This window comes from Dysidea avara, chromosome 9, assembly GCF_963678975.1.
Source record: "Dysidea avara chromosome 9, odDysAvar1.4, whole genome shotgun sequence".
Lineage (NCBI taxonomy): Eukaryota > Metazoa > Porifera > Demospongiae > Dictyoceratida > Dysideidae > Dysidea > Dysidea avara.
In genome coordinates this window covers 29,681,848-29,703,863 of record NC_089280.1, presented here as the reverse complement: position 1 = coordinate 29,703,863, position 22,016 = coordinate 29,681,848, and the positions used below count along the sequence as shown (strand labels likewise).

At 38.6% G+C, this 22,016-nt stretch overlaps 1 protein-coding gene and 1 long non-coding RNA gene across 2 annotated transcripts; one reads left to right on the top strand and one right to left on the bottom strand.

The window, feature by feature from the left end:
* Window positions 1–47: 47 nt before the first annotated feature.
* LOC136265616 (uncharacterized) lies at window positions 48–1,982 on the bottom strand. Its single transcript, XR_010705625.1, has 3 exons — window positions 1,473–1,982; window positions 1,286–1,414; window positions 48–119 (listed from the first exon to the last, which is right to left on the bottom strand). It is a non-coding gene; the product is annotated as an uncharacterized lncRNA (long non-coding RNA).
* A 2,985-nt stretch (window positions 1,983–4,967) lies between these two features.
* On the top strand, window positions 4,968–15,399 carry LOC136265614 (glycerophosphocholine phosphodiesterase GPCPD1-like). Its single transcript, XM_066060502.1, has 16 exons — window positions 4,968–4,980; window positions 5,036–5,121; window positions 5,952–5,981; window positions 6,100–6,210; window positions 6,263–6,407; window positions 6,452–6,596; window positions 10,510–10,564; window positions 10,697–10,789; window positions 10,941–11,000; window positions 11,058–11,100; window positions 11,363–11,415; window positions 12,096–12,161; window positions 14,083–14,216; window positions 14,265–14,400; window positions 14,649–14,809; window positions 15,225–15,399. The coding sequence occupies exons 4-16, from the start codon at window positions 6,157–6,159 to the stop codon at window positions 15,247–15,249; spliced, it is 1,170 nt and encodes a 389-aa protein (XP_065916574.1). The 5' UTR covers window positions 4,968–4,980; window positions 5,036–5,121; window positions 5,952–5,981; window positions 6,100–6,156; the 3' UTR covers window positions 15,250–15,399.
* The last annotated feature ends 6,617 nt before the right edge of the window (window positions 15,400–22,016 follow it).

The following is a 22,016-nucleotide window of genomic DNA, read 5'->3' as shown; positions in this document are numbered from 1 at the left end:
TGACCTATGGAATCCACACACAAATACAAATTTGTTTGCATAACTAGACCTCACCATGTCAGTCATATCATCATCCAAACTAATCATTCCACAAGAATGACAATAGTAATCAAGTGATTCTAAATAAACAAACGTTATCTGTTAATAATGCATGTGCATGACACATCTTAACTCATCAGAATATACAACAGACTATGAAAAAATTCACGGATTTACCAAGAAATCCAACTATTCACCAAGAAGGTTAGAACAATATAGATATATACAAACGTGTATATGTTTACTTAATGGTACAATTGAGTACACAGAATGTGATGATGTATATTGAACTGTTTGCTGAAGCAATTTAATAGGTGTATAATTATAATAATTTTTGTGGCATAGTCTAACTTATTTCAATGCATTTCATTTTAAACAAAGGATAGTTGAGTTTCACTCAGTGGGTAGTCTGCACAAACAGAGTAAGTCAAATAGTCACAGTTAACTGAAAACAGGTGCCATACTTCATGTATTCATCTGGACGTACCCCCAACAATAATTAGGCCACTAAACTTTGTTTTCAGCCATGTTCAGCCAGTTACACAGCATTGCATGGGAATTAAGCTCCTCTGGAACCATTCCAGTTCACTACAGTAACAGAAAATACAGATAACTTCTGTTACACGTGTAGAGAAGCCATTACGTGAAGCTATAGCTACCACAAATCAACATCTTCCACTGTCAGCAAAGATACATAAAAGAAGACTCAAGTAGGACCATGATGTTTGCATTATAAGTACTGCGGTATGCCAAATTAAGATACCAAGCAATGTTGAACAGTGAAGAAATCAGGGGGTCTGTTCCAGGTAGTTGTAAAGCGAAGTACCGTGTGAAAATACACACATAGCTAGGGGGTCTGGAGGCATGCCCCTACAGATTTCTTCTAAGATCACTTACTGACTGCTCTATTAGAACAAATGACTGTTCTATAAATCTTTTTCCAAACTAATATATCAGAAAATTGATAGGCGGGCTCCATAAATTGATAGCTGGTTGCTATGCCTATGGGGATCACAAAGGTTTGGTCTCTTGCAAAAATATCAGCTAAAATCCAGCCTGACTTGTCCTTCACTACAGCTTGGCATTATTACAAACTTGGGAACTTGATTACCTGTTCAGTATTATAAAATATTGCTATATAATTAACCACCCATCTCCACAATGTCCAGGTCTTATGGCTAATGGCTATAAATTTTTGCGATGCTTGAGAATATGATAGCATACATAATTCACTATACTTCCATACCTCTGTAAGTATTTTCTTGTAGTCTACATGTCCATTTTCAGTTGAATGCACATGCTCTATTACATCATAAAAATTCTCAACTGTTGCAACTAAACGATGGTGGCCTAAGACAGTTTTGTCATTCTCATTCTGTAATTACAGAATTTTGTGAAGGGCAGGCACAAACAAAGCAGGTTTAGTTTCTTACCCTTTGCTTGGCAAGGCAAATGTAGAACATCTTCCTGAACTTCACTGCATGAGCTCTGGGTTAACAAAACAAACCGGCTTCCAGTTTGTTTCAGCAATGAATATCACTTCTTTCCACTCCATTCAAAATGTCTGTTATCTTCTGCACCTTCTCCTCCGTTAAGTTACTGTTTTGCTTTTGGAGGTGTGATTGGGATCAAGATATTTTCCTCCACAGAAGGTCTCTGTGCGTGACCCCTGGCCTTTCCGACGTATCTCCGAGAGCAAGACTCATAGTGATTCGAAACTCACACCTCGCATACACTGCCACGAGGAAATCTCGTGATCCAACACTTGGAACGACAGTAGGTCGGCAACCGATACAACTGTAATGTGTCGCATCTCGCGTTGCCCCTTGCCATATGTCAATACGGCAAGTACGACACCTGCGCAATTTATAAATTGTTGCGCGTTTTATGAATTCACAAAATGCGCAACGCAATTTATAAACCGCGCAAATTCACAGATTGCGCCTAACAATATCATTACTTTTTGTCGCAGTTAACTCTGCTTTACTTGGACGCGCATTTTTTTACAGCTATAAGCTGTTTGGATGGGTATGTGCTACGGCGAGACTACTAGTAGACTCCACATGATAACACCTGCAATATAACACGCGATAGCCATGCACGGGAACGCCTACTTGTTTTAGCATTTTTCCTTTTTTTAAAACCTGGGCTTGATGGACTGCCTTTGCCTAACACCCCCAGCACAAATAAAGGCACGTGCTGGATAACTGTAAAAGACAATAGAAAAACAGAGTAACGCACGTGCTGGACAACTGTAAGACTTGTTTTTGCATGCCAAGCCGCCCGCTTATTATTATTATATTATTATTATTACTGTGTAAACCTCATGCAGAGCATACAACACAGATAATCATACAAATGAGTGCTATAACAAATAGTGTGCTAGTTTATCTTTAAATTCATCTAAATCGTTTACGATACCTGAAGTGTAAAACCGACTTGCTCCGTTGCGCCGGTAGTGCATTCACAGTTATTCAGGTTGACAGGTACTCATACACGATGAATACTGATAGGACGACTACTAGAGATTGGCTAGGAACACAAAATGAAGTTCAGTTTTTCATTCACTCCTCCTCAGCGGAACCACTCAGTATCATTGGTGTGAAGAACACCTCGCAGTGCACTATTCAAGTGCGCGTTAAGCCTCTACGCGACATAAAGGTCAGTTATGCATATGACTGTAAATGAAGCGTCTTGCTAAACGAATTTGTTCTTGCTTTTTTTTTTTTTTTTTGCTAAGATACGTGTTGAAGAAAAAACTTTCCACTGGTGAGAATACAGCTTTTATAGATACCACTGTAGCTACGTGACTTGCACGTGCTGTTGTAACTCTGTTAAGTCATGCAACACACTGTGTCCAAATGTTGCTGCATTTTACGAGCCAATAGCTCTCACAGAGTCACACATTTAATGTACCTATCATGTATTGCCCCGCTCCCTCGGCGAAGGTGGGGCTTTACGGGGGGAATTGACATGCGCCACTATGGGGCATTTGATAGCAATTCATTAAGCGTCCAAGTATTTTTGTTGTGACTTTCTTTGCTATAGATTCCGAATCTCCACATTGCAACTGGGGCCAATGGTGGAGATTTGACATGATAGGTTTGCCCCACTATGGGGGCATTTGACATTCAGCTGTGTCAAATCCCCACTATAGCCCCATATATTTCCTGGCAAGGGGGAGTGGGGCAATACATCGCTAGGTACATAAAACCTCACTGAGCACATGCAGGACATGCTTGTCACTGTAGTCCCATTTTAGCTATTGCAATCATTTTCAACTACAAGCTAAACAATCACAACTTGGGTACATCAAACCAACACTCCTACCTTGGTGTTATATTGGACAACAAACTATCATGGTCTCCACATATTAGTAATATAGCTGCTAAGGCCAATAGAACATTAAACTTCTTGAAACGCAACCTGAGTTGCTGCTCGTCTAACATCAAAGCAACAGCCTACCTTACGATAGTACGACCGTCAATGGAATACGCTTCAGTCATCTGGGACCCATACCACCATAACAATATTCAACAGCTAGAGAAAGTACAGCGTAGGGCAGCTAGATGGGTCCTAAATGATTTCAATCGATTCAGCTCAGTCACAGCTATGTTACAGCATCTTTCTTGGCCAAGCCTTCAGCTGAGACGTAAAATATCCAGATTACAAGCACTTTTTAAAATTATACATCAAGATTATTCACTGTCAATTCCTCCTCATTTTATTTCAATGACAAGATCCACCAGACTATATCACCCACATCGTTTTATTCTACCAAATTCATCTACCTATGCATACCAACAGAGCTTTTTCTCCAGATCAATTAAGGATTGGAACAACTTACCATCTTTCATCATTGAGAGCAACAATATTGACTCTTTTTCAGCGGAACTGCAAACATTGTATGGAACTCAATAACTGTAATCTTTGTAACTACGTAGCTAAATTCATTTTATGATTGCTTTTTTCCTGAGCATATCAGCTGTGCTGCCTGCTCAGTAAAATAATAATAATTATAAAAATCGTCAAACTTGCATTTTACAAAGTATTTGATGAATGCATGTACATTTGACTCTGATGAAATGGGTCATGTAGTGCTGCCTATTAGGTCAGTTTAGTTTTTATCCCGGGCTAGATGTAATGCCCTTTCCTACCACCCCAGCACAAGAGGCAAACGTGCTGGACAAGAACTGAAAAGCGAGACATCTAAAGGTCCCTAGCGCCCTTTCTTAGGCCCATTTCCGGGGAAGCATCTAGTGATCTAAACGAGAGGGAGCGGCTTCCACGGATGCACATCGTCGCTGACCTCAACAGGGAGAAAGAAAGGGTACAGCGAATCCACGCTAAAGTACTACTGTACGATAAAGCACCACGTTTGGAAAGGAGCTCAGCAAGCCGGCGATAAAATGTGATGGCTTCCCTCCCCATGCCCCCAGTTGTGGCAAATACCAATGGAGTAAAGGATGCAAACTCCACCTCACGGACACAGTCACCATTTAGAACTGGACTACACTCATTATTGTAATTGTGTTACATGTATTCGGGCAAATCTGAGCACACCAGCAGGGCTGACTGCTCAGTAATAATAATAATCATAATCACCATACTCCCTCTTCTACATCTCATGATGCCTATACACAGATGGTATCGAAACATTGCGGTAGCTTTGTGCGTTTGGGTGAAAAACCCTTACATCGAAAAAGGCACTTTTCCGCCGTCCCCAAAATCCGCGTGCATGAATGTCAGCCCTGGCATCATCTTGGCAGTTAGCTGATCGAGGGGTAAGTTCTTCGCCACTCAGGGATTGAAGTGGTGGCTGAATTGCAACATTAGTACAAACATTTGAAAGTAATTCAGCAGTTGTATCACGCAGGTCATTGTGGCGAACAAAGGTCAAACCACCATGTCGACAGATCATTGCATGATCAGCAGTGAAAGGTGAGCCACTCACACAGTGGCTAGGAGTATTTAATAAAGTCCATCCTTATCGCAGGTGAAGAGCATCCCAGAACTCCTGCTTTGTCAGATGGTAACCCTGGTCTTGCAGTGGTAAAGCCAGAAGCCAAGAAGAGGCTCCAGGTTTACTATTCAGATCAATAGCTCTTTGAAGCTGTGAAGAGAGACCATTTCTGATCTCAAGAGCCCGTTTCTTAGAAGCCTCACGCCGGTGATGGTTATTATTATTATTACTTATCTAATTTGTCAAAATGACAGGGTGGCACCAAAAGTAGTCTGGCACCGCCCGCCCCTTCGCAAAAAGTAAGGGTCTGGTGAAATACAAATACCTAATCATTTCAAAAGGAATTCAATTAGACAGCACACGTAATGCTTGTTACGTCAGATGATTGCACTTCAATTCGAACAAAAGCATTGTGTTGCCAAGGCGATTTCAGTGTGAACGTCATTGGCATGCATTAATTGGCTAGCGCCGAATCTGGGCGCTAGAAATGATTTAGTATCTGTATTTCATCAGACCCTTACTTTATGCGAAGGGGCGGGCGGCGCCAGACTACACCAAAAGGTGAACCTGAGTCTTGATGGATCGAGTATCTGGGGGATGAGCATGTGCTACCTGACTAATAATCAAGTCTTTTAGTGGTGCAGTAATTCGCAGGGAAGCATCAAACTGAGATTCACAGAAAGCTGTAGGGTCATCCATACCGAGCCCACCGAAACGACATGGCAGAGAGAACAACTCACGTTCACCGGTAACGCATGCAACATGTCCACCGGTGAACGTCAGTTTAGTTATTATATGCTGTGTTTAATGAACAGTAACCAAGTAGTGCATAATGTTTTGCAAAATCAAGTATATAAGCATGATGTATAAGCTAAGAATATAATATGAGAGTTAATTATGCTATAATAACATCCTACCTGTATTAATGTGTTTGTTGTTTGTGCTATAGCCTTCTCCACCGAGCAATTTCAAAGCTTGTGTGAGTTGATGTGCTTGTGCGGTATATGTGTATATATAAAGTTGTCAAAGTGTCGTCACATAGAGTAGCCAGTTGTGTTGTTAATATCCTTTCTAATAATCAATATTGTTACTATTAGTTTCTAGACTCAGTAACTGGTCGCTGCCAAGAACTGGACACTAATGTTGGTCACCGGATGTTACTATTACCACAACTATGGATGTTAAGGGTACCAGACTACGAGTGTTATGTGAGTAGTTACTAGTAATAGTGTTAACTTGTTGTGATATGTATTATTACAGAGTTATGAGTTTGAAGTCTGTAGTGACTCCAACAAGGAAGTCGTGGGTAGAGCAAGTGTCCTACCTCAACAATTGAGGAATTTGGAGGGAACTCTTACACTAACTTTACATGATGCTGACCTACGTCCTGTTGGGACTATATCAGGTCAGTAAATTAGGAAAGAAATGATGTGTTACTATATTAAGCAGTGGATTACATCGTGGTGCTGCCCTGTGATTCATTGGCTGACTGGAAAATCAATGACCAATGGAGGGTGTCTAAACTACATCAGTGGGTGGGTCATTCTATGATTATAGGACATCGTGGTAATGGGATGACATTCTGTCTTAATCAGTAAGTGTTTACTATGCTAGACACCATGCACATAGCTTGACCTTCTCACTAGTGGTGTGCGATGTCAGGATTTTCATTTCGATATCGATACGATAATAGGGTAAACATCGAAATTTCGATTCGATTTTCGATAATTTTTAATTGTGTGGGTGGAGTATAATTATTGTAAAGTCACATCGGGAGTACCACAAGGCTCAGTTTTGGGTCCTACCTTGTTCTTACTGTACATAAATGATATAACTGAGGGTATTAGTAGCCAAATGAAACTCTTTGCAGATGATTGCTTAATATACAAAGTTATTCACAGTTCAACAGACCATCAAACACTCCAACAAGACTTGACAATACTGTCAAAGTGGGCAGATAAATGGCAAATGGCTTTTAACATCAGCAAATGTAAGATAATGCAAATTTCTAATCACCATAACAAAAGTTTATTTTCGTATGTAATGAATGGCACCTCACTGGCAGTTACAGAACAACATTTGTATCTTGGAGTAAAGTTACATCACAGACTTTCATGGAAGCCACATATAGATTACATCTGCAATAAGGCAAACAGAGCTGTTGGTTTTTTGCGACGAAATCTTCAGCATTGTCCTAGCCATCTACGTGAGCTAGCATATAAACAATTTGTCTTGCCTATTTTAGAGTATTGTTCCCCAATATGGGATCCATATCACCAAACCAACATAAATCAAGTAGAGATGGTCCAACATAGAGCTGCTCGTTTTGTCACAGGTCAACCATGGAGACGAAATAATAGAGACAGCATCACTAACATCCTTGAAAACTTGCAATGGCCTACACTACAAGAATGTCGCAAATCAGCTAGACTACTATATAAAGTACTACATGATTTATTAATTATACCGAACTGTTATCTCCCATTTAAATCTACTGTATTACGGACCCGACACTCACACAACTTTAAACTAGTACCTTACCAACCAAGAATTGATGTGTATAAATATTCCTTCCTCCCAAGAACTGTACCAGAATGGAATAGATTAGATGCTGAGATTATTGAGACTGACTGTGTTGAAGAATTTAAGCAAAAATTAGCCCCTTTTATGTATATAGTTAAGTAACTTATCGTAATTGTATATATTTTTATAGTTTATTATTGTAATTGCACATATGTATATAATTAAGTAACTTGTCGTAATTGTACATACTTATATAGTTAAGTAACTAATTGAAATTGTACACATGTAATTGCACATCAGCATTATACTCCTGGAGGGTCCTGCTGATTAACAATAAAATTAATAATAATAAATAATAATAATAGTAATTGCGTGGGCGGCCGATATTTATAAATATGTTTCAAATACAATTTACACTCCAAAACCATTGCATAGAAGCCTAGAAAACTGGTAGACAAGCTTTTTAAGTGGCTAGATTGTACAGAACCAACCTTCATTTCTAGCCTGATCGCACAATCACATACTAAATGCTGTTGATTTATCAAAATATTCTTTAATATTTCGATAATTATCGAAAATTTTCGATTCGAAATCTGCTAAAGTGGTATAGAAATCGATACGATAACGATATTGACAAATTATCGCGATATCGATATTTTTCGATATATCGCACACCACTACTCACGTCCTATACAGGGACAGTATTTGTCAATGAGGTATACCATAGGGGGTTGGACATGCCTTAAGCACCACCTAAATTATTTACCTTAATTGCATAGTTTATTTGCTATTTCACATGACCCTCAATGACAGATACTGTCATTGAGGGACATGTTTATGTATGGCATTGCACCTAACTAAATTGATGCTTGGTGCCATTTTCATGGAGTTCGTGGTGAGTAATGTAGTGGCTGTGGGATCTTCCTAAAGTATTCCAACCTCCTCTACAACTATACCAGCTAATGCAGTGAGTCAAAATCTACTACTGGTGAAAAATAACTGTTATTAGGGTTGATCAATTAATCCTTCTAAAGATCAACTGAGGTGTTATCTTAACCATTGCTGACTAGCTTCCCTACAAATATTATAAGCACAATATTTTCTCATCCAAACGGCTGAAAGCTTTTACTTCATTCCTGTAAACAAATAGGACCTTTATTTGAGACTGGTTTATTTTGGATAGTCCAGTGGCGCCTGGCATTGTATCATCTGTAAATGCAACTCCATAGCGACTTCAGTGCACTTCAAGATGTAGCATTCTTCGTCACTGTATCCAGATTTGTTTCGACAAAATCATGCTCAATTGTGAAGATTGGTTCACAATTTTATCAAGAAGCCATAACATACATTGGTCATTGAAGCCAATAAAATGTACCACAAATTAGATCCAATTATTGGTTTGCTGAATAAGGTAATGTTGGTTACAAATAACTAAATTATGGGCTCCTGATGATACTGTACATATCTGCATGAACACAAACTTGCATGGACTACTTGGTCATGTGATTACTCATAGCTCGCACTTTCATTCCTCAGATGGCTGTAAACTCAGCCTGAAGCAGCAAGGGAAAGAATTAAAACAATCAATAGCCTGGGCCTCAGACCAGTTGTCTATTTTCCAATTGTGCTGGAAGCCTCCAGCTTGTAATCATGGCTTATATTGGTACCTGTAACTATATTATCATACACAACATAATCACTAGGTGTTTCTGGTTTATTTTCTTGAGCATGCACATCACATGTGCTGCACACAATCTACCATTTGTATGGCTTTTAGTTACAATTATTAGGGAGTATTCATTTCATTAACTTTTTGGAGCTTCTGTATATCCTGATTACATTTACTAGTGGTTTATGTCCTCTTACACAAGCAATGGGTTTGGTTATTAATAGGGTTGAAACGATCTTTTTTTTTTCTAGAGTTAACCCTCTCACCATCGCAACTACCATATGTAGGGACCCGCCGATTATGCTCATAATTTTACCTATTATGCTATGCTGCACTGCTCAAAAATTCACATAATTATTATGCTTAAATTAATGCTCAATATTTACCTATTATGCTCGATTATGCTTAATGTCCATGTCTTAGTTCATATGCTTTGCTACTAGTTTAACACTGTATAGAAAGAAAAAAATGAGTGGCTGGAACACAAATAATAAATTCTTGCTGCACGCCTGCATGTAAGAGAAAAGATCGATATACTCTAATAGAACAGTCAGTTTGATGATTGTTCTATTAGAGTTACTGACTGCTCTATTAGAGTACATCGATCTTATTTTGCAATTGTCATTTTTCCAGCAAGAATTTACACTATCGTACAAATATTTAACCTATTATGCTGGCATTATGCTCAACGCTTTTAGGTACCTATTATGCTCAAAATTATGCCAGCATTATCGGCGGGTCCCTAGCCATATGCGATTATATAATATTATGGTGGTTTCGATATATAAATGCCTGTAGCATCACATTCTAAACGCTCTGTAACTTCAGTCGTATTGATGTGTACAACATGGCATGTTAAACAAATAATATAATAAACTTAAAATTTGAGGAAGCATGTCATTATGTTGTGCATTATATGATGTGTAAGGTCATTATTTCTGAGGTCATGTACAGCTCAAGGGAAGGATCAGTTCAATACATATACACTATCGGTTAAAGTACAATTCAGTCCATCTATAAAAACACCAATAGTACCCAGTCCAATGGTCACTCCTTATGCCAATGGTGATATGATGAGGTGATGAAATGTTGTAAAATTAACTGATGGAGGAGTAAAACATGGTTGTGGGCCTGGTGGTTGGTACATACCACCATAATCAATTAACTTAGCACTTACTAATGTTGTGAGATTAGATGTTGTATCATTAGTCTCATTTTCCTTCTCCCATTCATATGAGAGCAGTCACAACTAAATGAAGTATAACATAGTTTGTAACACTGCGAGAGGTATCTATTATTTGTTGTGTGTTTTTAGGCCAACAGACACAATAGAGAACACGATAGCTTCTTTTGAGAAAGCCACTGAACTGGTAAGTGTATAAACACTTTATACTGCTGAACTCATCTCAGTATTGTGTTGCATTGTAATTTCATGGCTGACACAGGCATGAAAAGTCTGTCATACTTTCACATGTGTTGCATCACTATCTCTGCTGCTGTAGGGAGCTATTGGTGTAGAGTTTGATGTTCAACTGACTAAGGACCTGGAACCAGTGATTTATCATGACTTAATGATCAGTCTAAATGTTTCTCCAGTGAGTTGTGAGGTGGATGTTCATAAATAATACATGTGATGGACACTTAATCTCATTGTGGAAACTGTCCACAGCTTTGTTATTTGTTGTATGTGACTATTACAGTGTATGAAATAACTTTTTGCTGCAGTTACTGTATAATCCATTACAGGATCACTATTTTGATGTTCTGTTGAAAGATTTGACTTATGACCAGATTAAATCTTTTAAGGTAGAAAAAATGAGAACGCAAAGCTAGATGTTTGTCATTATGTATCATGTTTTTCAGCTTTCCAGCAAAGATAAATCTCGGAGCCCATTATCATCTTCAGGTAAGTGTTAGTTAGTTATGTTATTGTACCACGTCACAAGTGTGATGACGAAATTGTCATCATGCGTTTGAACGTGAAATGTGTGTACTATGTGGAGCAGGTTTTGATGGTTTAGCACCAACCAGTAGCACTCTACCCCCCACCACAGTGCTGTATGGTAGTTATTCCATGGTAAAAGCCTTAATCCACTCCAGCCACCACCAGCCAATACAATAGCTCAGGGTGTGTGTACAATGCTTGTACTGTGTCATACAAACCACAGGAGTTGAGCTGGGTGGACACAGCAAGAATAAAGTGTTTCCACATCTCAGAGAGGTGATGTTGACATGCACTCATCATTGTACCGTAGATCAGAAAACCTCCATTACTAAGGGGCCATTAGAATTTTGGTCGTAGCTAAGTAGGTGAGGACACAGAGAAGCTATTGCTATCCAAAGACATGTGGGTTTTCTGATCAGTGGTAGTTACCTACTTGCTGTATGCCATTTAGCTGGGAATTTTTAAGGGGTTAAAGTCCGATGTTCAACTACAGCTAGCTGACAATATCCAAACCTTTTCTATACATTTAACATGTCCAATTTTCCCCTTTGAAGATTTCTAGCTAAGTGGCAGTTGCGTAAGTTACTCCTATTCTAATTTGGTCGCCTGTGCCATACCAAACTATATATATATATGCTTCTATTGTTAGGTCACATGTATGCATTGTCAGTTTATACAGGTGACCTTATTAGGCAGGTTTATGTACATTCATCGTACAATCTCCAAGGGCTGTTATGAGGTGTGCCTGCATGTGTATACCGGAAGTTATTTCAATAGAAAAATAAATATTTCATTTCTTGAAGGACTATTCTAAACATTGTACCATAAGTTCTATTAGATAACTAAAATATGAGCTACCAGAGTGAAGCATGTTATACAATGCCACTTTATAACATGCGTGATGTGTACCTGTAGATCAGATGGTTAATGACACATCACTGTGTGCTCATGTGTAGGTACTGAAGGAACTTCCAGAGTCCGTTTTCTTCAACGTTGAAGTGAAATATCCCCTCCCTAAGACGGTAAAGTATTTTGTGTATGTACTGTATGTGTGATCATATTTGTGACCCGCTGAGCGAAAACCCGACATGTTTGCATTTTTCTTGAACTTCATTTAAAGGGAGGGAGACATGGAATTTTAAAATTCTTTTTTTATTTCATTACTGTATTGATTTAATACCCTTGTGTATAGTTGTACATTTTTAAATTTAATTTACTGTATGATTTGTTAATGAAATACACGATCAAAAATGTTTCCGGAGTAATCATACGTTATAACGCGTCATAACGCGTCATAAGTTGCTGAAATCAGAGGGGGAACGCTGCGTGAATGAAGTATACATTCCATGGAAGAATCAGATCTTATTAGTAATTCAGTCACGTATTAGAGTGAAGTAATAGGTATAGAAAGACTTTGTTATGGATACTTCCAAGTCGTCAACGGACTCCTGCTGTACTACTGGCTTGAAATCTCAGTTTGATTGATCATAGATTGATTCTCAAGATATTTCCGATGAATATAGTGACGTTTCCAGTTTGGTCTCTAGCAACGAAATGAGCATTTTCAGCGAAGACACAGACTATCACGAAGATACTGAGGAGATAGCTGGAACCTCTCTTGAACCTTACCAATTGGAGCCAATAGATGCTAACCTCAATGCTAACGCTAGTGATACAGACCAACTGACTGAGGATGAATCATCGTCTGATGAAGAGCTACTTGGGAAATTGCCCAATGATATGAGTTGGTATGACTATTCTACCACTACTTGTCACCTAATAATACAATTCCTACAGGTATCACTGTGGCAATTGTAAGATGATGCCCACTAAAAGAGAATGTATATGTATATGCAGTAGAGCATGATGTACTATAGAAACAAGAGCATCATGGCGTTGGATACGTAGTGGGCCATGAGAGCAACCAAGAAGATGGTCACCAAACTGATCTATGACAGACAAACATGTACAAAGTGGTAACAATGGGAAAAGAGGAACACCCAACCATAAACGGACAGCGATAACAAACTCATGTGGAGAAAAGGCCAAACCCAATGTTGGTTGAGGGATGGCCTTCAGCCAGCCACTGCTGACACCAGAGGAGTGAGCAACAGCATGTAAACGAGCCTGGTCATGGATTGTGGAGGTGTTGAAAATGCTTGCAAATAATTGATCATCAAGGGAAGCCTGTAAGTCATTTTGGGAAGATAAGTTAGAAGGCAAGATGGATAGACTTTGGAAATAGGAGATAGCACAATTTTCACCTGGAAAAAAAAGTCTTCTAACTTTGATGAAGTCGATAGAGCACGATTGCAACTGGCACTGCAGCAATTTGCTAAGGAAAACAACAGTTCTCCTGGTGACATATAGCGCATTGTAGCATTCATCAACAAAAATTATAACAGTTTGGTATCACGTGTTCTTCTGAGCATGCGCAGAGTAAATAATGGCTTACCATGCGGTAGCTTAAGAAGGATGCAGGCGGTGGATGAGAAACTAATAATCACCAAATAGGGGCCTTATAGTAACATTTCTAAAGATGTTTTATAGTATTAGTTGTACATAAGAAAATCTTTTAGTTTTAGTTATAGTTTTAGTAATCTTTTCCGATTCTTTTTAGTTTTAGATTTAGTTTTAGTAAAATATTCTGTTGTATTTTATTATAGTTATAGATTTAGTTATAATATGGATTTGCTTTTAGTTATAGATTTAGTTTTAGTTAACTAATACATATTTGCCTTACTAAAAGTACTTTTATTTTTAGTTATAGTTAACTAAAACAACACTAATTAAAACATGAGTAAAATTATTTATGTAGGACACATTTTTTATCTAATGTATTTCAGTGGCATTTATATAAGAAAAAACAGAAATATGTGAACAAGTTGAGTTTTTGTTCAGCGGGCCACATTTTTGTGTATAGTGACTTATGTATTGTGTTAGGATGGTGAGGAGTGTGACTATTTCCCATACGTCAACCGTAACACAATTGCTGATGTAATCATCTCTACATTATACCAATATGGTTCAAAAAGGAATATGGTGATGTCAACATTTGATCCATCACTTTGTACAATGTGAGAGGTTGATAACATCACTGATTACTAAATGATTAACTCTTTCAGGTTACAATTGAAACAGCCGCAAATTCCAGTCTTCTTCTTAACGGAGAGCAAATCATTGAAGTATCCCTTAGCTGTTGACATAAGGAATCACTCTGCTTGTGATGCAGTTGCTTTTTCAAAGTCACAAAACTTTGCTGTAAGTGTTACTGTGATTGTACAGAGCTTCTAAGACCACTTTCATTACTTTGCTAGTATAATACTTTAATCTGTCAAGTCAAGTCAAGTATGTAAAAAACAACCAATAAGGAGACCAATAGCTATGTGTGTGCTTTTAAGAAATGTTCCACTGTGTGTAATTTTACACACTACTGATGTTACTATATGCTATTCTTATACATATGTGCCTGGAGATTATACATTCAGCATTGGTCTATTATGTTACAGGGTATTAGTGTATGTGTTGATCTGGTGAACAACCTGTCAGAAGTTATCGATTTAATACACAATCATGGACTGTTTGTAATGACATGGGGTGAAAATAACAGTGTGGAGGAATCTGAGTCATGGCAGAACAGCCAAAAAGTGACTGCCATAATGTGTGACAGGTAATGACTAGCTGTGTTGTTGTGTGGTGTGTAGAGAAGTGGTAATGCAGCTAGGCATGATGTCTTTTCTGTCAGACACATTTCCTATAGAATCTGTGATTCAATTGTTGATAAGATGGCCATGTGGCCATGTTTTTCCTTCTGAAAATACAGAACAAGTAGTTCATTGAAATTCTTGCAACTGTGCCTCAAGGGTTGCACCCTATAGTTACATAGTTAGTTAGTAAGTAATCTACAGAGAGTAAAAGACATCATTATGCTTAACACCTGTAAAACACATTAGTTATCACACACATTGGATAATTAGCAGCCACCTCATTAATAGCATATTCTGTAGGTGGACCTATTAATGCCATTTCACTGTAATTAAAATTATCACTTGTGGTATGTATTACTAACGTCATCCCCACTGTAGGATTCCTACACAAATCACAAAATAGTCAGAAGTTGATGAAGACAGCTCAAGCTATGTGAACACATATACCAGGACATGTATAACGTAATTTTTAACCTGTTGCATATATGGCTTTATTCACTTATTTATTTTAATGTATGGTTTAAATGGCTATAAATTTATTTGTACATTTCAAGTCAGTGATCACTATATGTGACTGGATTTTGGAAAAACCATCCAAATTACACATTGGAAGTTTCGAGATAAACTTTAAAGAATTCAAGCCAGCATAACTCTCCAAGCAAGCACATGTATGAAATTCACACAAAAGATGCATCAATCTGTTACCTTTCAGACCACTTCCAGTACTTGCAGCTGCTCACAGAGTTTCCCGCCAAATAAGATAGAAAACCTGAGTAGTTGGACAAGGAGGGTGGGGGTGGGCAAGTGTTAGACCTCAAAATGGCGGCAGACCATGATTGGAGTCCAGAGACAAGATTACATGCAGGGCTGTACTGGCTCCTTAGTGCCTGATATGTAGCAAAATCCACAGAAAAACATCTGGCCAACAATATCAGGCTGTCCACCAGTAAACCACTGATTATTCTTGCCAAGCCAGGTCCTTCACAAGGCCTAAAACTGCCATTTGAGCTCTGCACACCACCCAGAAAAGACATCTGTTGAAACCAGCCTCGAGTAGTTGAGTGATACTGAGTGTCAAAGCTATTAGTACAATAGTGTAGCTATCCACTGGAGGTGTTAGTTTGGTTTTGCCTGATGTGCAATTTGGATTAGTTTTGTAAAATATGGTCACATATGGTTTGAGTCTAGTATGTTTTAAAATTTGTGCATCATGCTTTTTGGCATCATCAGGAAGAAAAGAACATGCAGACAGTCGAAACAGCAAACTTACTGAGGAAAATAAAGGCTAATATTTTGTGTTGAGGGTGTAGTGGGAACCACATGACATGGATGCACCATATCATACAGTACAATAGTACTGTATAGTAGGGACGATGAAGGTGTGGGCGTGGTCCACGAAGAAAAATCTACACAAAGTCATCTTTAGTAATCCTTCACGGCCATTTCACAGTATTGGTCAGGTATAAACAAGCCCAAATGTGTCTTCAGAACTACCCGAAACGCTTCCGACAAGGTGCTACGAAATTTTTTTAAAACATTATTTTAGCAAATTTCCTACTGCCTCACTGCCTGCCTCACTGCCTGCCTCACTGATGCTTTCAGTCAAGCGTAGCGGAAAACTGGCTACAGCTACAGCCTTGCTTCTTTGGCAGAAACACTTCAAATTTTGTGGAGAAAAAAACTTTCACAATATTAAATACCTACGATGTGTACACTGCTGTCTTACTGTTTTATCTTCTTTATCGTGGCCATTTCTCATGGGTACGGCCTCCATCAAAGCACACACACCACAGCGCCCTAACATATTGGAATAAACGTGTAGCATAATTGTAGCAAGCACGTGATTTTAATGTTGGAATACACCTCGGGATATGCTGCTGCCTGTTCAACATCGCCACTACACGCGCAAGGATTAGAAACATCGCCACTACACGCGCAAGGATTAGAGTGTTTGCTTTGGCTCGAAGGTGGTTTCTTTTCCGACCAGTTGTATATGGCGCCTCTCTACAGACTCTATGGGTAGCTTTCCCAGAGCACTTTTCAGGTGTACTACAACTGAAAAACACCGTAGTAGGCCTCATAGGCTCGCGTATCTCATCGTCTAGAAAGTAGGCGTGACCCGTACTTACGCGAACTAAAAGTAAAAGCAGCCCTGAGGCTCTGTTGAGAGAATTAGTGTAGGGTTTCCGAGTCAAAAATAAGGTGCTTCCTTTTGTTGTCTCTGGTGATTATCACACAGACTGACCTTTATGATAAAGCAAACAAGTGCTAATTTATTATTGGATTGCCTGTATCATTGGGTATCAGCATAAGTTTAACACACAAAACATACAAAAACTGGTCACGTGGCCAAAAATATCATAATAGTTGAATTGGGCAGCTTATTAGAAAATCATTGTATTTTAGGGTGACCGAAGTCACAATTAGTATGTTTTCTTGCCTTATAATGAAGACTTCTACATCTTGTAGTGCTTTAGCATCCTGTATAGCTGTGATGGGATTGTTGGCCATGTGACCACTTTTTAGGTATTTACAGTTAAAACTGCATTGATATTGAAAACAATAGACAATTTACTAATATATTAGCACTTGTTTGTTTTATCTTAAGGTCAGCCCGCATGAAAATAATTTAAAAGGCTGAGGCATCATCTTATTTTGCAGTGGAAATCCTATATGAAGGGATTTTTGGTCACGTGACCACTTTTTGGATATTTAGCTACATATGCTAAAATTGTGCTGATAGCAACTGCTGCAAACACTCCAATAACAAATTAGCACTTGTTTTCTTTATCTTAAAGGTAAACCTGTGTGAAAATCTCCAGAAACAAGAAAATGAAGCACCTTCCAATTTTGAGTGGAGACCCTAATTAGTGGAAAATAATACTGTAGACACACTATAAAACAGTTGAAAAGATACTTCTGTGGGTAATGTGTTGTTTAAAGTGGTTTGTTAAAAATCCGCATTCTTAGGAACGTTTACTGAGCTGTGTATTTCAAGAATTGCAGAGGGGGATTACTATACGGTTATTCAATAAAAATTTACAAAAAACAGTACACAAACAAGTGCAAGAAAAACTAGGAATTTTCCATATGAGTAGGGACTGCAGCAATACAAAGCACTGAAACAAGCCACTGAGACAAAACGCAACTGAATGATTGCATTTTAATTCCTACTTTATAGCCTGCTATGGTTAAAGCAGGGATTAAAATGCAATCATTCAGTTGTGTTTTGTTTCAGCGGCTTGTTTCAATGCTTTTTATTGCTCCAGTCCCTACTCATATGGAAAATTCCTAATTCTTTCTTGCACTTGTTATCAATAGGATTGAGCCAATTATGCTTTGAAACTAGCCTATTATTCTTTTGAGCAGTACTCAAAAATCCAGCCTATTATGCTCTCAAAATCAAGATTATGCTCTAGAGTTGGCTGTTTTATTAGAGTATATCAGCCTTTCCTGACTGCTCTATTAGAGTATCTCGATCTTGTTTCCGCGAAGGGTGAATAATCAGCCAAGAAACAATAAAAATAATAGCATAGCACAATTTCTTGATATGAAATGCAGTACCAAAATGTAGTGTGCTCACGTTTTGCTGCATTTTTGGCGAGCGCATTGCGAATTTGATTTAAAATCTTGAAAACCATCCTATTATGCTGGCATTTTGCTTGATGCTTTTGCCAGCCTATCCAATGTTTGGCCTTCTTCATTGTAAATGATTAACGATTTAATGTATGTGCAATGCTGGAAGATATTTTTGTTTGTATTAGGCCCCTATTTGGTGATTATTAGTTTCTCATCCACCGCCTGCATCCTTCTTAAGCTACCGCATGGTAAGCCATTATTTACTCTGCGCATGCTCAGAAGAACACGTGATACCAAACTGTTATAATTTTTGTTGATGAATGCTACAATGCGCTATATATCACCAGGAGAACTGTTTTTTTCCTTAGCAAATTGCTGCAGTGCCAGTTGCAATCGTGCTCTATCGACTTCATCAAAGTTAGAAGACTTTTTTTCCAGGTGAAAATTGTGCTATCTCCTATTTCCAAAGTCTATCCATCTTGCCTTCCAACTTATCTTCCCAAAATGACTTACAGGCTTCCCTTGATGATCAATTATTTGCAAGCATTTTCAACACCTCCACAATCCGTGACCAGGCTCGTTTACGTGCTGTTGCTCACTCCTCTGGTGTCAGCAGTGGCTGGCTGAAGGCCATCCCTTAACCAACATTGGGTTTGGCCTTTTCTCCACATGAGTTTGCTATCGCTGTCCGTTTATGGTTGGGTGTTCCTCTTTTCCCATTGTTACCACTTTGTACATGTTTGTCTGTCATAGATCAGTTTGGTGACCATCTTCTTGGTTGCTCTCATGGCCCACTACGTATCCAACGCCATGATGCTCTTGTTTCTATAGTACACCATGCTCTACTGCAAGATCACCCTGGTGTTCTCCGTGAGCAAAGCATTGCCTCTGATCAATCTTGTCCTGGGGACATTTACCATCCTGATTTTACTCTAGGCCGTCCTGCTTACTTTGACCTCTCTGTCAGGTGCACAACTCAACCTTCCTTTATTTCCGCTGCTGCATCTAAGGCTGGGGTAGCTGCTGCTGCCAGTGAGGAGGCTAAGGATGACCATTATTTGGAAACTGTTAATAACCATGGTGGTGAATTTTTCCCCTGGTTTGCGAGTCGTTTGGTGTTTGGACACCCTTTGCTTTATCAACCTTATCCACGATTGCCGACCGTACCACTGTTAAAAGTGGTATTCCCAGACAGTTTGCAAGGAAGCAATTGCTTCAGCGCTTGTCAGTTACTCTCTGGCGATATAATGCCAAAATGATCCTGAGGCATTATGGCTTATGCCCAGAAGATGGCATAGACTTGTTGAACTAAGTTATTAATTAAGGTTGTTTTGTAGTTAAGGTAGCTAGTTTTGTAGTTAAAGTACTTAGTTTGGTAGTTAAGCTAGTTAGAATTTTGTATTTAATATATTTAATTTTACTTAATCAAAAAAAAATAAAAATCTTCATCAAAGCAGGCTTTCAGTTGACTGTCGAAAAACAGTTGGCGATCACGAAAAGTAGAATCAGCTGGTGAAGGAAATGTTTGTAGTAAGAAAAAAAGACAATTTGGACAAGGTCTGTACATCAGTGTGTTAATATTATAAAACAATGGTATAATGGAAATACCCTCCCGCCCGCATCATAATAATTAGAAAGGCTGGATGAGAAACTAATAATCACCGAATAGGGGCCTAATTGCTAGCCTGTATACTCTTATTGACTTACAAACTTAATGTGTGACCGAATTGTGTTAATTTTATTAACTAAACCAGGTGTACATAAACACCAAATGGTGTTAAAAACACCAAGAAGTGTTTCGGCAAAATTGAATTAGTGCAGTGCAAACACCCAAGGGTGTTCCTACTACACCATAACAGTTGTGGGTGTTAGGGATGCGGCGATCATTCCGGCATAATTTCGAGCATAATGGGTATGTGTGGGAATCAGGAATTATGCTAGCACTTTGAGGTGATTATAAAGCTTTAACAGTAGGAAAATCTGCAGACTGCACATTCCGTTAAAAAAAATCGAGATACTCTAATCTAATCAAAAACAGCCAAGCTGTAAAAAGAGGTGCGGCCCCGAAATAGGCCACGGTGAAAGAAGATGTGAGGTGGCGGCCAAGAAATGGCTGTGATGGTAGGTTAATGGTTAAATTTTAATAACGACAATTCAGGTGAATCTGGTGCCAAGACCAAGCGGCACAAAATTCACCTGAATTGTCGTTATTAAAATTTAACCATTAACCTACCATCACAGCCATTTCTTCGCCGCCACCTTGGATTTCACATCTTTTTCACCATGGCCTATTTGGGGGCCCCACCTCTTTTTACAGCTTGGCTGTTTTTGATTAGATATCACTTCTTTTTGTATTTGTATACTGCAAAGCCGGAATATGGATGGCTTTGGGGCTTTTTTAACCCATGTGTTGTTTTTTTTTTAACCACAGGAAGAAGAAAAGAACTTAAAGAAGATTTTAATACTTCAATTATTTTTTATTTTATTAGTAATTATACAAATTATATACATATGTGACTGGGCCTGCGAAAACAGGGCATGTGGGCACAAACTACATCCCATCACTTTACAGGTCATATCTCAGTACTGGAACAGAATATTTGCATTCTGTAACCTGCATCCTTAAGCCAATTAAATGCTTACTAAGAGCTGAAAATTGCATTGTGATAGCAGTATGGTACAAAACGTTATGAGTGATGAAAGTTTGAAAAAGTAGGCAAAAATCATGTGCCCACATGCCCTATTTTCGCAGGCCCAGTCACATATATTTATTACATGCCCATTATTCCCCACAGGATATTTTTTGCAGCTGATCTCTCTACTGGGCGGCTTGAAATGTAGCTGAACTACATACAGGATGGTTTCTTTGTAGCTGAACTCTCTACAAGGTGACCTCTTCTAGCTGGTCTCTCTACAGGGTGATTTGTTTCTAGCCAAACTCTCTACAGGTGATTTGTTTGCAGCTAAACTCTCTACATGATGGTTTCTTTGTAGCCGAACTCTCTATAAGGTGACTTCGCCTAGTTGAACTCTCTACAGGGTGATTTTTTGTAGCTGAACTCTCTACATGGTAGTTTCTTTGTAGCTGAACTATCTACATATGGTTTCTTTGTAGTTGAACTCTCTATAAGGTGACTTCGTCTAATTGAACTCTCTACAGGGTGATTTTTTTGTAGCTGAACTCTCTACAGGGTGATTTGTTTGCAACTGAACTCTCTACATGATGGTTTCTTTATAGCTGAACTCTCTACAAGGTGACTTCTTCCAGCTGATCTCTCTACGGGGTGATTTGTTTCTAGCTTATCTCTCTACAGGTTGATTTGTGTGTAACTGATCTCTCTACAAGCTGATTTGTTTGTAGCTGATCTCTCTGCAGGTTGAATTGTTTCTAGCTGATCTCTCTACAAGTTGATTTGTTTGTTGCTGAACTCTCTGCAAAGTGTTTTGTTTGTAGCTGATCTCTCTACAGGGTAATTTGTTTGTAGCTGAACTCTCTCCACAGTGACTTGTGTGTAGCTGAATTCTCTAGAGACTGACTTAATTGTAGCTGAATTCTCTACAGGGTGCATGACTTGTTTATAGCTGAACTCT

Bases quoted from the DNA above. Each gene is read 5' to 3' on its own strand.
- LOC136265614 (XM_066060502.1), top strand. From the start codon at position 6,157: ATGTTACTATTACCACAACTATGGATGTTAAGGGTACCAGACTACGAG. The intron at 6,408-6,451 runs GTCAGTAAATTA...TATATTAAGCAG, and splicing joins TCCTGTTGGGACTATATCAG to TGGATTACATCGTGGTGCTG. The intron at 11,416-12,095 runs GTGATGTTGACA...GCTCATGTGTAG, and splicing joins TGTTTCCACATCTCAGAGAG to GTACTGAAGGAACTTCCAGA.